Source organism: Ursus maritimus, unplaced genomic scaffold (assembly GCF_017311325.1).
Source record: "Ursus maritimus isolate PB19 unplaced genomic scaffold, ASM1731132v1 scaffold_33, whole genome shotgun sequence".
NCBI lineage: Eukaryota > Metazoa > Chordata > Mammalia > Carnivora > Ursidae > Ursus > Ursus maritimus.
In genome coordinates, this window is record NW_024425897.1 from 11,639,195 (window position 1) to 11,655,635 (window position 16,441).

Below are 16,441 nucleotides of genomic sequence, written 5' to 3' on the forward strand. Positions count from 1 at the left end.
AAATCACAAAAAATTGTATTAGGAATTAAAAGGAAGGCATAACTACAGAGGTAGTAGAGATGGAAAAGCCAATAAGTAGTATGAGTAACTTTATGTCAATATATTTAAAATGTGTACTAAATGGGCACAATCCTAGAAAATATAATTTTCCAAAACTGACTAACCAAGAAATGGAACCTCTAAATACCTCTATAGGCATTGAATTTAATTTATACAGCAAAAATGCTGTATAAATTTAATCAGGTTAAAAGCTTCTCTCTCTCTCTCTCTCTCTCTCTCTCTCTCTCTCACATTCATTAGGCCCTAATGCCTAATGGTATTATTAGCAAATTACCAAAATTTCGATGCAGAAATCATTCCAATCTTATTGAAATATTTCTAATTCATTCTATGAGAACACTATTTTAATACCAAAACCAGACAAAGTAAAATAAAGGAAAACTATATAAACCAATCTTACTCAGGAGCACTGATATAAAAATCCAAAAGGAGTAGAAGGCATTTATCCTTCCCTCAAGTTGAAGAATCTAAGCCACACCAAATGAAACAATTAGTGTATAGTTCAAGACAACATTTCCTGAAGTGCTTAACTTTGTCAATGGTTTTAAAAACACCGGGTAAACGAAGATCCATGGGGATGGATGCTGAAGTTTCCTTGAAGGAAACGAGATTAGAATCTAGTCTCAAAGAATAAGCGTTTTTTTTTCCTCTTGGAGAGGAGAGGTAAAACATCCTAAAAATCTTGGTATATGTGGGGGGAAAGTGAGGAAATCTGCCTAGCTGGAAAGGAGAGTATATTGGAGAAAATAGTGAGAAACAAGTTTGGAGGAAAAGGAGGGACTAGATGCTAAGTGCGCCTAATCACTATCAATCAAGATTGAATTGTTGAACACTTAATATGTGCCTGGAAACAGAAGAGACTGGAATTGATTTTCATCTCACAGCTGGTACACAGGTCCATGGATGGATGATGGATGAATGGACAGACAGACTGATGGATAGGCAGATGAACGGGGATATTTTATTTGTAATGAATTGTCTTGGTTTTTTGGGAAGGTAAGATTTTAAAGTTTCAGTCTGCCATAAATCTAACAGCTTTTTCAGAAACTGAATTTAGTGGCATTAAAAAAATAAAGCAAACATAATAATTCAGATACATAGCGCTCCTATATGAAAACCAGGTGTAAACCAAGTATTACCTTCATCAACGTCATCACCAGCTTCTTCATATGTTTTCTCTTCGCCCTCTAAATCAATTCGTTCCTCTGTACTGTTCCGAAGAGCCCAGCACAGGCGATACAGCTGCACAGAGACCATAGACAAGCACATTAGTGAAGGGAAAATCTTTACAATAATATGATGGTACATTTGTTTATTGTATAGTGCAAAAAAATCAAATGGCATTGAACAGTGTAGGTAACAAAAACGTCTTCTACCACACTAATTCACAAAAACACACTAACCATTTAAAATTATTTCTGTTTTTAACTCTTCCAGTAGTTATTAAACACTTTTATGTAATATGCCTAAAACACTTACTTCTGGATTTATAATTTCATAAAAGTCAAAGATTTATCTAACTTACATATACCCCTGCTTCACTCATTGTCCTTATCATTCAGCTGTTATTAGCTGCAACATTATTACTTTCAGTTTGTCTAGTGGTTACTTTTGTAACTTTTAAAATATCTTCTTTTTTTAAAAAAAAGATTTTATTTATTTGAAGAGAGAGAGAGCATGGGCAGAGGGAGGGGCAGAAGACGCAGACTCCCTGGCCAGCACAGAGCCGATGTGGGGCTCGATTCCAGGACCCTGAGATCATGACCTGAGCTGAAGTCAGATGCTTAACTGATTGAGCCACCCAGGCGCCCCTAAAATATCTTCTTAAGCTTCGTTTCTGGATCCATCATGTTTAGATAGTATTTACATACTGCTATTAAGTTCTTTTTTTTTTTTTTTTAAGATTTTATTTATTTATTCGACAGAGATAGAGACAGCCAGCGAGAGAGGGAACACAAGCAGGGGGATTGGGAGAGGAAGAAGCAGGCTCATAGCGGAGGAGCCTGATGTGGGGCTCGATCCCATAACGCCAGGATCACGCCCTGAGCCGAAGGCAGACGCTTAACCGCTGTGCCGCCCAGGCGCCCCCTACATACTGCTATTAAGTTCTGATAACAATTTATGTCCTCGCATATCCATTTCCCAACCAACCTCCGAACTTTTATCAACTGTACCATTATTTTAAAACTGTTATAAGATTTACAGAATTTTAATTGTTTTCTGTAAATATGATTAATATTTCCATGCTTTGTATGTTGATTAAAATTTGAAAATAAATAGCTATTTATGTTATTATGTAACTTTTTTCAGGGCCATAGATCCAAGACATGTGATTGGACACAATGAATAAATACCAGCTCTAGGTCATTCCAAGGATGTTGTTCCAAGTGTCATATGGGTTTCAAAATTACAACCTATCGTATGTTCGAAATCATGCCTCATTTTAATTGGCTTCATATTTGGTTCATGACTTTCTTGTACAGATTCACCAGAATTTGTAGTTGGGTTTTCGTTTGTTGTTGACACAGCGCAAGCATATGCCTCCACCTTACCACTGAGATTCCTAAATATAGCTTCATAAGATTCTTAATCTTAGCATTTCTTATACAATATCTACTTTCTTTGCTGAAACTCTTTTACTGGGGCTCCTTGAATTTTTAACTTGGACAAGGTAATTTGCAGTCTTGCCAAGCCAAAAAAATTACCATTCTGAGATTTCTCTTTCTGTTAGGTTAGGTCCACAACACTACTCATGACTTTCTCTGGAATGACTATTGATTTTTATCAGTTGATTTTGAAAATTCAAACCGCGGAGTATATTTATGAAACATAAACGTAAATTAGGTAAATGGTCTCATTGATCCTTCAGACACATTTTTTCCTAAAAATTAATAATAAGTTGTGGTTATTTTTATTGCCGTAAAAGAGCTTAATATTTATATTTCTTTGAAAACTGATATGGTTTTTAGTGTCTTCTTCACTCAACTCCCAATATTCAACATGAATATTTAGCTATGACTTCTGGTGACATGTCTTTAGTAAAGTAATTTGAACCATTCTGTATTTCAGATTTCCCCGTCCATAAATAATATTCACTACTTTCCAAAGAAATATACAAATAAATATTGCTTTGAAGATTGAGTGATTAATGCAAAATAAATAAAAGTTATATGTGCTAGTAATACATTCATGCAATATTAGTATGTAAGCAACGTATGCTTAAAAAATGGCTAATATTTGCTAGTCCTCTATAGTGCCTCCCCCAGAGATACCTCTTACTGAGAGTTTCTGGTGTATGTGCTTTAAGATAGTTTGCCTATGTTTAGAGGAACATATGCATGTGTATTTTATTTTCAAAAAGTGGTATTACATAATACAATGTATTTCTGCAAGCATTTTCCCCCCTTAATCATATGATGGACATTTAAAAAAGCAAGTAATAGAGCTCTTCAAGTTCTTGAACAGCTGCATAATACGCAGTGTACTATTGTGCATCCATTCCACTAGCAAGAGAAATTTAGGTTGTCTTCATTTTTTTTCCTAGCAGAAACCTTTGACAGAGAAAATCATTATACATATATTTTTCCTGCTCGTGCAAGTATGTCTACACAATAAGCTCCTAGAAATGTGGCTGTTGGCTCACAAGGTATGAGAATTTTAATTGATAAATACTGCCCAATTATCTTCCTACAAATTATAAAATTCATACATTCACCAACAGTTTTAGAGAGTGGACATTTCCCAACATCCTTACCAACCCTGGACATACTAATATTAAACCTTTTTGCCAATTAGAAAGGCATCTCATTGTTCTATTTTTCTTTTTCTTGCCGCCTGGGACCCTGTGGGGTTTTGTTTTGTTTTGTTTTGTTTTGTTTTAATCTGTGTCAGTGTTTGTGCGGTATATTCAATTCTACTTGCCACTAAACAGTACCAGCCCAGATGAGAGCTCTGTCATGAAGTCTTTCCCAATCTCTCAGGCAACACTAATTACTCTCTTCCTGGTATCCTAGAACAGAGATGAAGATTTACTTCCCGAATGCATCATGAAGTTTTTTGAAGTTGAAGCCATTTCCCAATTCCCTGGAAGGCAAAGAACTCTTACTTTAAAATGAGCCCGTATCTACTACTCTTACTCACATGTACATCAGGAATGGGTTTTGTTAGCAGGGAAATTCCCAGGGTGACCAGTATGGAAACAAAAAAGAGAATGATGGCAAAGTACAGATAGTGCACTTCACAGATGATCTTGGGACAGTCACTGGTATCCAAACAACTATTTGTTCCATAGACAAACTCTGCAATCATGCGAATGAGGCCAATCACAAGTCCAGTGACTAGACCCCAGAAGGCTCCCTGCAAAGGGAATAAGAATAAAATCGGAGTATTTAGAAAAGATGAGAAGCTCATTTGAGTAGATCATAATTATCCTACCTGCTTTCTCCACTGAGAATCAAGAATGGCTCACCTTGAGCACAAACTCACTAGAGCAAGGAAAAGGTGCAAATGCACATGTTTATTAGCGGGCTGCTGCTTTCTGTGATCCTGAAATTTCATTTCACCAGGACACTACTGTCTACTCTGACCCAAGTTTAAGTTTACCGTAAATTTTATTTTATATATAAATTTCAAAAATTGTGACTTATTTTATAGAATAAACAGAACTATGGCTAATGTTAAACAATTTGCAGAGTTGATATTAAGTAGTTTTGATAGGTCTGTTAAGCTTTTGACAACTAAGAGCATTTATTTTCTCTGAGAAGTTAGTGGGGTTGGAAATATGTGTCCCTTATTTCCCTGATCAAGATGCTATGTTTAGGGAAACGGTATTGCGTAGAGATTAAGAGTACAGGCTTTGGTTGGAGGAAGACCTGAGTCTGAATCTCAAGATCCTACTTACTAATATTAAGTCACATTTGAAAAGCACAGACTATACTAGATTTTCTGCACCTGTTCTTCATTTCAAAATTATAATAAAGCTGGCAACAATGAAGGGATTAAACGTATATGATCCATAATAATCAGTTACATATATCATAATAAAAGTTAACATATTTTGAATTGTTACTAATGCAGTAGGTTCTCTTCTAAGCACTCCACATTTTTAAAAAAAATCTCTTTTAATCCTCACATCAATCCTATAAGGTAGGCACTATGATTATCTTTATTCTACACAGAATAAAATGGGTTGCTTAAGATCACAATGATATAAAATGGTAGAGCCAGGATTGGGTCCTGTCAGTCTTACTCCAAAACTTGTGTTCCTCAGCATCATGTCATGAAGGTGTATAATATTTTGTAAGAAATGTAAAGACTGTCCTATAAGTGTGCCCTATACATGGACACACTTCAGTGAGAATCAGGAATTGTAGCTGAATACAGTTAAGATTGAGATGGGCTTTGAGTTGTATAAACAAGGTGGAAAGAACGCATTTTTCTACCAGGGAAAGAAATAACTTTCTCACTCTAGCAGGGAAGAAGTTTTCTGATTTTTACTTACCTGTTCATTGACTCTTTTACAGAAGATGGCAAGCAGGAAGACAGCCGCAATAGGAGGCCCAAGGTAGCTAGAAACTGCTTCTATATAATGGAACAGTTGTCCATTTTGAGATACTTGAATTAATGGGACCCATAAGATGCTGATGACAGTTAATAGAATGATAAATAGTCTGGGGAGAAAACAAAATGATTTAAATATTAAACAAAAGCATTATTAGTATTTTTATTGTGCTTTAGTTCTTGAATTCACTCTTGTGAACGTTCATTGATTTTCCAAATAAAATCAAACTCCTTGACCTCACATGAAGCCATGCCATGTTTAATGACCATTGGTTAACAAAATGCCAATAAAGCAATTTCTTATCTATAATTAGTAACATTAGCTTCAGCTATGAGATTAAACATCTATTCATAACAGTTCAAATGTCACGAACAAGTTAATAATTCTCTAATGCAATTTATGTAATCTATCAATTAGAAAAAACCACCACACTATTTCTATGAGTAAGTAATTATTTGTATTATAAAGAAAGTGATTCGTATTTTGATCTTTTTTCCTGGCTTGAGGAAAACTAAGTCAGTTTGCACAGGTTAGAATTAAAATATCCTTTATTCCAGAATGCTCAGTGAGTTGTCCAGAAATGTTAATTTGTGTATTTTACTACTTGAGTACTTTGTCAGGTAGAGAAAATTGGTTAAAATATTGCTAAAAACTTTTTAGAGGTTCCTGGGGTCCAGGGAGAATGACTAATCCTAAACTCCACAGTATTCTGTGCTTCTTGTATAAATAAACAAACATAATTTACTGGACCGTCATTACTTCTCTGTGCTCACCTGAAACAGAGAGGTGGGGGGAAAGTGGGGAACAAGCATTTGGGCAGGAGACTGAGGCACAAGTGTCTCACTGAAGCTTCGCAAAACTTCTGCAGCCTTGCAATAATTAAATGTGATAAACCATGGAAAGTCTGAGCGTGATTCCTAGATAATAAAGTTTAATAAGCAAATAATACCCACTATCTTTGTTCTCCTTGTTATCATCATCGGGAAGCAAATCGCGTGCCTTCCTTACTCTCTTATCTTCAGTTGTTTTCCACCACACGTGGAAAGTTTTTTTATGGCTTACATGGCCCTACATAATTTCACCTCTAGCTACCTTATAGACCATGGTTCTTATCATGCTTCCACTTGCTCATCATGTGCCAACCTCACCCCTGCTGCCCTTAACTAAACCATCTACGTGACTGCTGTAAGAATTCAGCACTTACTGTCCCATCCCCACAGAGCCACTGGGTTCACTCCCACACTTCCCTCAGGGCTGTCCTCAAATGCCACCTCCACAGGGAGGACTCCCTGAACAACTGTCTTGAGGAGCCCCCATCTTTAATCCTGCTTTAATTTTCTTCCTAGTACTTCTTGTCATTAGATATAGAATATATTCATTGTCCATCTTCCCAACAAAGGCATAAATTCTACAAAGCAGGAAATTATTTTTCACATATATGTCCTTTTTCATATTTGTATTCTGGGACCTAGTAGGCATTTAATAAAAGAGAGAGCGAGAAAGAAAATTTCATTAATTAATTATGGAGACTTAAAAGGTGTTCATACCCAAGATCATATGCCTATTAGTGGACTTCTGCTTCTTGGGCTTACTGAATTCAGGTCTAACACTTTATCTACCACAGAAACATAGATGTCTTACTGTTATTCTTCTTCTATAGCCTTTTTCCAGAGTCAAGATCTGGATCAAGTGAGCCCTTGGAATTTTCCTGCAAGGGCTTAATTTCCTAAGCAATTGTTACTGTACTCAGCAAACCACGATCTTTTACATAAGTGGTCAGTTTCTCCTGACACCCCATTTCTTAATGAATGCAGTTGATAAACTACCCTGTAGTAGTGTGTGGATGACTTAATTTGTGACTTGCTTCATGAGATGTACATGGAAACTTCTAGAGACAACGTATTAGCCTATCACAGTAGGTGGGAAATTTATACCCCATGAAAAACACTAGAGTTTCATGAAGATGTAGTTGGAAGAGAGTGTGATGAGAGGAAGAAATAAGAGACAATCAGAAAGGCATTCGAAAGTCTAAAAAAGCAACCATTTCATTTGAAAGTATGGACCCATGGTTTGTATCTGGCAAGAGATAAAGTTGGATTAAACATCCTCTTAATGTCCCTTCCCCACTCTAGAATTCTATGATTAATTTCACTGAACCCAAAGATGAGAAGGCTCTAGTTGACTTTTATTTCTGCACTTTTCCAGGGAAATTTTAGGCAGAAATCAGGATGCTCTCACCGTCCTGCTATAAGAAGCTCTTTCTCTGATGCCTGTTTCCTAATCTTGGTGTAGAGATCCATGGTAAAGAGGGTGCTGGCACTGTTGAAGATGGAGGTCAGGGAGCTCATGAGAGAGGCCAACATGACTGACAGCATCAGACCTCGCAGTCCTAGGGCCAAACAAGAGTGCAAACCTTAGTTAGGAATTGGACTCCATGATTTATGAGCACCTTGCCAAACCAGAGTTGTTCGAAAGTGTCACCTGGAACATTTACTAACTGATGCGCCTGTCAACATCTATCATCATGTGGCATTTCCTGCATATTTCCTGGTGATTTGAGAATAACCCAGTACAGAATTTCAGTTATAAATATACACTTAGAGATAATTTGCTGGAACTTAAATTTGGGAGAGAGGAAACAACAGTATTGTGCCATCTTTGTTTGGGGGAGAACCTCTTGGTTTCCTGAAGACTTAGGGAACTGGAGAGGGAAAAGTGTAGTAGGTAGTTCTGTTGAACTTTTTGGTGGGCAAAGCAAGTAGTTTTGAGGTATTATGGTCACTTCATCCTCCAGTTCTCTCTTCTTATTAGTAATGCCCCTAAAACTCCTAGGACAAGTTGGAATGAGGTGGATGGGTGATGTCATTTGTGGATCACGCTCCCTTCCTCCTGACAATGCTCCTGTATGTCAGGAAGGAGAAAAATCACAGAAGTGTTAGCTGACTTGGTACAAGAGCACCTGGTTGTTGCTGAGCCCCATATTCTGTTCTGTTTCTGACCAACATAGATCACCTTTTAGTATCCTAGTAATTTACTTTTTTCACATGTGTAATTTATTTTCTATCTCATGAAACTAGAATGTGAGTTCCAAGATATAGGGGATTTTGTGCCTATTTCAGCGATGTTTTCTAAGCACGAGCGCAGTGTCTGGCACATAGTAGGCACTCAATAAATAGTTACAAATTAAATAGATTGAGGTCTGTTATCTGGGTATAACTGGTCTAAAGAAAGCAGCATAAATAGTTAACTTCTAGTTTTCTGAGGTTATGTTTATTTCTTTTTTTTAATGTTTTTTTATTATATTATGTTAGTCACCATACAGTACACTGGGTGTTATACGCAACTAACGAATCATCGAACTTTACATCGGAAACCGGGGATGCACTATATGGTTATGTTTATTTCTATGCAACTCTTTTAAAAAAGGTTTTATTTTATTTAAAAATTTTTTAAATATATTTTTTAATTTAATAAAAAAGATTTTATTTATTTATTTGAAAGAGAGAGAGAGAGTGAGTGAGAGAGAGAGCAGACTCCCTGCTGATCATTGGACTGCAAGATATATTGCCTTGGAAGACAATCTTGAATCCAAAGGAGTAAGGATTCTTCTAATAGGAATTATATCTGATTGATCTCTGTATTCCCCAGGCTCAGCACAGGGCTGGTAGTCTACGGAAAGTGCTCGAGAAATGTCTGATGAAGACAATTGAATTTTTTTATAATAATTTTTTATTATGTTATGTTAGTCACCATACAGTATATCCTTAGTTTTTGATGTAATGTTCCATGATTCATTATTTGTGTATAACACCCAGTGCACCATGCAATACGTGCCCTCCTTAATACCCATCACCAGCCTATCCCATTCCCCCACCTCCCTCCCCTCTGAAGCCCTCAGTTTGTTTGATGAAGACAATTGAATTAATGAAAGTTAGGATTATTAAGAATTATACCATAATCATTCCTCATGGCTGATCTATAGACCAGGTCTCTGAGGCAGTCCCAGCATTAACATTTTTCTTTTTTTTTTTTTTAGCTTTATTGAGGTATGATCGACAAATAATTGTATATAGTTAAGGTGTACAATGTGTTGTTTATATACCTGTACACTGTGATATGATTACCAAGATCAAGTTAATTAACATATCCATCCTCTCACATAGTTATGGTTTTCTTGTTTTATGGTGAGAATCCTTGAGATCTATTCTCTAAGCAAATTTGAAGCATACATTATTGTTAACTATAATCTCCCTGCTCTACATTAGTTATTCAGAACTTATTCATCTTATAACTAAAAGTTTGTACACCATTTCCCCCACCCCTCAGCCCTGGCAATCACCATTCTGCTCTATTGTATGAGTTCCAATTTTTTTGATTCTACATACAAGTGACATTATGCGGTAATTTGTCTTTCTGTATCTGGCTTATCTCACTTAGCATAATGTCTTCTAGGTCCATCCATGTTGTTGCAAATGGCAGGTTTTCATTTTTTAAAGGCTGAGTAATATTCTATTATCTATACTTATAATTATCTATCTGTCATTTATCTATCATCTATCTATCATCTATCATCTATCTAATCTATTATCTATCTATCTATCTATCTATCATCTTTCTATCTATCTATCATCTGTCATACATTTTCCCCATTCATTTGAGCATGGACATTTTCTTACCCTGAGGCATCAGTTCCAGCACCATCGTTGGGTAGGCATAGTTAGTGCAGCCAACTTCAATGCCACAGTGTTTCACACATTCAGAAGGTACGACACAGGCCACCTTCTCTGAGGAGGGATTCAGATAAGTAGATTCAGTGAGTGGGGCCCAAACAGGTAAGACCTATAACCATTGAACTTAGAGACAAGTTGTACATCATGGGTGAGAGGAAAAACATTTGCTGGGAAATTGGAGATTCAACTTTGAACTCCGTACCATAGACCTGGTCCCTCTTTGCCCAGAACATGACTTCCCAAGTGTCTCATACCTGAGCTCCCCTTGCACTGACCTAAGGGGCAGCGCTCCTCTTTGGGATGTGACCCAGCTAGAGCATTAGAATAAACAAGGGGAGCTGATTCCATCCTTCAGAAAAGCTGCAAGAGCATAAATCCTCCCAGAGGCACAGAACTCCAGTGATAAAAAAAAAAAAAAACCCACAATACCCAGGAAGTTAGGTCTATGTCCAGTCATTTAGCCCAGTGTTTTCCACCTGAATCTAAGAAGACATGTCACTTGTGGTTGTTATCAGGGGTGATTGCTCATGTGGGATGAGGTCTCCCTTCACCGTGGTACCTTGGCAATTTTTTTTGCTTAAACAATATATGACAACAGATAGCAAAAATGGATTTTAAAAAATCTCCCAGAATACTAACACTATAACACATACGTTTCTTTTAGTTTTTTAATTCTTTTTAAAAAAGATTTTATTTATTTATTTGAGAGAGAAAGAGAGTGAAAGAGAGAGAGGACATGAGAGCGGGGAGGGTCAGAGGGAGAAGCAGACTCTCCGCTGAGCAGGGAGTCTGATGTGGGTCTCAATCCTGGGGCTCTGGGATTGTAACCTAAGCTAAAGGCAGATGCTTAACTGACTGAGCCACCCAGGCACCCCTTAGTTGTTGTGTTTTTTAAATTCTTTCCTAATCTTTTTCCACAGAGAAATGTCTTCTTTTGCAAAACTATGGTAATTGTTGAGATCATATTTTGTAGTTTGCTTTTTATACTTAAACATAATAACTTCAGCATTTTACAAAGTTTTGAGAAAGTCTTTGGTCTCTTGTGTGTAATTTTCCATAAAGGGTGTATACAATAATTTCTTTGTCCATTCCCTACTAGTTAGATATATAGGAGTCAAATATGCCAAATTTTCCTGTTTCTGAGCCCCTGCAAAAACTGTTCTCTCTACCTGGAATTGTGTTTTTTACTTCCATTCGTAATGGATTTTCTATCTTATCAAGGTTTTAATACATCTTAAAACCACTACTCAGAATTCAAGCATAAAAGAAAGAGGATTTGTGAACCAGTGACTTGCCCGTGTACAGGATGCGGCTGATCATTCCTGGCATCACCATGAGGAACATGGGCAGCAGCTTCAGGTACCCACACAGGATACAGGCGGCCTTCACATGAGACATGTTCTTACCTGAGAGGCAGCGTTGCACAATGACCTGCCAGGAAAACGTGACATAGTCATCAAAATCAGAGGATGGCTTCAAAGAAAGTAAGTGCTTCTTTTCAGGGATTAATGTTACAATAAGAGATGGGATCATTAATAGTGGAAAATAATGGGCTCCAGAGTAAAATCAGAACTCAAATCTCTGCTCTTCTTATATGAGTATTTGGCTCTGTGAGATGCAGGTTTCTCATCTCTAAAAGGGTTATCTTCAGTTGAACATAATAAAAAAATAAATACAAAGGGAAAAAATGGAAAAAAGAATTAATGGTAACTTTAACTTTTGAGAAGGCTATGAACTGGTCAGTCGAAATGTCAATAATTACTAACTTCTAGAAGTATTTGTAAACTTGTGATTACATCACACTTTCACATTTTATATGCAGTTAATGAATCGTTGAACGCTACATCAAAAACTAATGATGTACTATGTGTTGGTAATTGAACATAATAAAAAACTTGTAATAAAAAATAAATAAAAGGGTTATCTCTTGCAGGACATTCTGAATATTTGGTATAATGTTTCTAAGACTCCTGGTACATAAAAGTCAATACACATCACTACTATTAAAATGTTTACAGCTCCCAGGCTGCATTGCAACAATGGCCATGTGCTCTTCCAAGTACAAAGCTATCACTACTGAACTTCGCCACAAGTTGTGTGTTTCAGTTGTGCCTTTTGTGTTTTAGGCACCAAATAAGCCACGTAATCATCAGTATCTCTCGACCATTAGGGAGGAATTGCCCCCTTGGGAAGTCAAACTCATTGCCATAGAAACATCAGAGTCAGCAGCCATCAGAAGAGAACCCTGAGACATTCATCTTTACATTTCTTCAGAATATTCTGAGGACCTCATTTACTTATGAACCAAAGATAGTGGTCCTGGGAAATTCAATGCATATAATTTCACAATTTCCACTTAAGTTGTGTAATCTCTTAACTAAGAATTTTCTTTTTTTATAATAATTTTTTATTATGTTAGTCACCATACAGTACATCCTTAGTTTTTGATGTAGTGTTCCATGATTCATTATTTGCATATAACACCCAGTGCACCATGCAATATGTGCCCTCATTAATACCCATCACTGGCCTATCCCAATCCCCACCCCCCTCCCTCTGAAGCCCTCAGTTTGTTTCCCAGAGTCCATAGTCTCTCGTGGTTCATTCCCCCTTCTGTTTACCCCCACTTCATTCTAGTAAAGCAGGATTTCTACCCATAATGCCATAACTTCTTGACATTTTTCTTCTCAAGGAATGTCAGAAATAGAGATGGCTTTTTATGCTTCATTTTCTTTGGAGAAACAAATCTATTAGGGATAGCAACAATGTCTCTCAGTGCTGGGGGAGCAGGTGCCATATTTAGAGGGCTTGAAACAGAAAGTTGAGGGACAACACAAATTACAGGTGAGGAGGGGAGGCCTGTCAGCAGATAAGCAGGGTCAGGTATCAAATCTAAAGGTGAATGTGAGGCCACTTACAGGATATAGGTCAGGTGGTCAGAGGCAAATGTAAATAATAAAGATGGTTGCAGAAATCAGTGAAAGGATGCACTCTTCGGTAGATATGTTGAGAAAATCAGTTTATTATGTAGAGAAAAAGAAAACTGATCCCTCACTGACACGGCAAGTGACCACTGGTCCAAGATGGGTTAAAATTGTGAAATTATATGTTTGAGTTGACAGAGACTATGGAGGGTGAAGAAAACTTCAAAACAAAAAAACAAAAACAAACTCGAATGCTACAAAAAGGAACATCCAGAAAACAAAAAAATAAGATCTTGAGAGTTATAAATACAAAGGCAGAAAACCAGAGGATGATATTGAGGAAATCTAGAAAGCAGAGCAAAAAGACCGAGATGAAAGAAGAGGGATGAAAGATAAGAACACTAGAAAACCAGTTGAGGAAGACCTACACCAAAAAAGGGAAGGTCTCTAAAGGAAAACAAAATGCAAGCAATCAAAGAAAGAATCCCTCCAGTTCATTCAAGACATCCATTACCAGATTAAAGTGGCTCACTATGGCCCATCACAATGGACAAAAATAGATCTGCACATAATAGTACATTGTGAAATTTCAGAACACTGAGGACAAAGAAAAGACAAACTTCCATAGAAAAGACAGGTTACATCCAAAGAATCAAGAATAACTTCAGGCCTCTCACCAGTAATGGCGGAAGTCAGAAGGCAATGAATTTATGTTTTGGGGAAAATTATTTCCAACTTAGAAATGTGTACATGCCAGAGGATCAATTTAGGAAAAGCCAAAGTGAAGACATTTTCAAACATGAAGACAAATCCACGATAAATTTATCTCCTGTTTTTCTCAGGAACCTCCTGGAGAATTCAATTATTGGAAAATAATATAAAAACCCTAAAACTGGAAAACCAAAAGGGAGCAATACAAGCATTTATTTAAATCATCTGGGGATCAAATTTACCAGCAAATTCTGATTCAATGGGTCTGGGTAGCATTCGAGAGCATTTATTTCTAATGAGCTCCAAGGTGGTGACATCCACTCCAACGGTTTACCAACCATGCACTGAGTACAAGGATTTATTTTTTGATTTTTTTAGAAGATTTTATTTATCTATTTGACAGAGAGAGAGACAGCTAGCGAGAGAGGGGACACAAGCAGGGGGAGTGGGAGAGGAAGAAGCAGGCTCCCAGCGGAGCATGGAGCCCAATGTGGGGCTCGATCCCAGCACCGTGGGATCACGCCCTCAGCCAAAGGCAGACGCTTAACGACTGAGCCACCCAGGCTCCCCAGAGTACAAGGATTTAGAGAAGAGAAATACAAACCAAAATACTTAACTGAAGGAGCCAAAAATGTTTCCTTTTGAAAGACAAGAAATAGAATAGAGAGCAGGAAGACAGACATCTATTTTTCATAACAAGCCTTGTAGAAGTGTTTGTTGAAATGACGTGTGTGTACACGTGCATGTGTGTGTATGTGTGTACAAAATAGAAACTAGATGCTTTTCTATGAGAAAAGAAAGAGCAACATAAACGTATTTATACACCACACACATACTTTACCTGATCTGTGCACCAGTACCACAGCGCTACTATGGTCATTCCCAATATTGTTCCTGGCCACGGAAGATCCCCGGTGACAGCATCTCGGAAAATGTGGAAGGAGTCAGCCTGAGGAGTGTAGCACTTGGAGCTGATTGTCAGGTTGTCCCCCTCAACTATGGCTGGGATGGCACTCATGTACTTTTCCGTAAAGCTCTCATAGCCTCCCACTTCAGTGAACGCTGCAAAGGTATTGGATAACATGAAATGTTTCACGGAAACCTAAGACACCTGGTGTTCGTAATTACTTCTTCGTGGTGGAGGTATCCAAGCATCTCCACTCAGCCTGGTCAAATCCTCAGTGTTCTCAGAGGATCCATGTCTTTCTAGTACCTTCACTGGCATTGGCGATGTTATCATGCTTTCACGATGTAGACAAACCAATCACCCTTTAACCTTTCTTCTTATGTTGCTCTTGAAAATTTTTATTTAATGTCTAGGTTTATGGTAAAAATAAAACGGTTATCCAACAGACTGATATTGATGCCTCACAGAAATAAACCTTAAGGTGAGGTAACAGAGTGAGACTAACAGAATAAGCCATGAGAAAGCCCCAACTCCTCTGAAAGGACCAGAAGCAATGGTCTCTCTTCCTGATGCAAAGCCTGGCTATTCTGACCTTATGCACAGTCTGGATATCTGATGCAATACTGTATTCTACTCATGCTAGAATAAAAAAAATGAGAAGATAAGGAACAGAAATTGGAGGCAGCAGATTATGTGTGGTGAGGTGAAATGGTGAGACTCAGTCCACTGGGGGTCTGGAAAGGCAAGAGAAGTGTAGAAAAGAACCATAATGGGTAGAAACCCTAGAAAAAAGAAGGATGAGCCCAGGCATCTGGGCCCACTTAGTATAAGTTCAAACAGTGCGAAATTCATCAGAGCATCATATGTCCTTAGAGTTGAGGTTGATATTAATTTACTTCTTCATTACTTATTTCATTTAGCATCAAAATGTTTGTAGGTGCCAAACATCGTGCTGCAAGATTATGTGCAAAATGAATGTGCAAGACAGGAACTCAATCCAATGGAGGATACAGACCATAAAAGGAAACTGTTCTGCTAAGGGGAATATGGTTTGTAACAGCAATACATGAAAGATGTTAGGAGATGAGAGAGTCCCCGCTCTTCATCCTGAGGGTGGGAGAAGGTGATTCCAGGGGTACATCACCAAAGCTAGACACCAAAGAACCGTAAGTAAGATTAGCATAGAAGTTTGCTAAATAGAAAGTTTACAAGCAATTGGGTAGTAGCAGTTGTCTCTGGAGCTGTTCTGTACAAAACTTTCTGCAATGATAGAACTATTCTATATCTGTGCTGTCCAATACGAAAACTACTAGCCATATATTGAGCACTTGAAATATGGCGAGGCAAATGAGAAAATGAATTCTAAATTTTGATTAATTCAAATTTAAATAGCCACACGTGACTAACAGCATCCATGCTGTGTCAAAATCACCAACTCGTTTGTGGATTTGTTGTCTTTGCAGTTTTATCAGTTTTTGCTTCACATTATCTTCAAGCTCTGTAATTAGGTGCATGCATATTCAGAATTGTATTTAGTGTGGTTTGAGTG

At 37.5% G+C, this 16,441-nt stretch overlaps 1 protein-coding gene across 1 annotated transcript in view; it reads right to left on the reverse strand.

Moving 5' to 3' along the window:
• Positions 1-16,441, reverse strand: part of LOC103681074 (solute carrier family 5 member 4) — a 37,585-nt gene that overhangs the window by 2,484 nt on the left and 18,660 nt on the right. The window contains exons 8-14 of the mRNA XM_008710581.2: positions 14,827-15,047; positions 11,646-11,781; positions 10,297-10,404; positions 7,859-8,009; positions 5,561-5,729; positions 4,201-4,416; positions 1,200-1,302 (exon numbers count right to left, since the gene is read on the reverse strand). Of these exons, the coding sequence (XP_008708803.2) occupies positions 1,200-1,302; positions 4,201-4,416; positions 5,561-5,729; positions 7,859-8,009; positions 10,297-10,404; positions 11,646-11,781; positions 14,827-15,047 (1,104 nt within the window). The remainder of the gene's footprint in view (positions 1-1,199; positions 1,303-4,200; positions 4,417-5,560; positions 5,730-7,858; positions 8,010-10,296; positions 10,405-11,645; positions 11,782-14,826; positions 15,048-16,441) is intronic.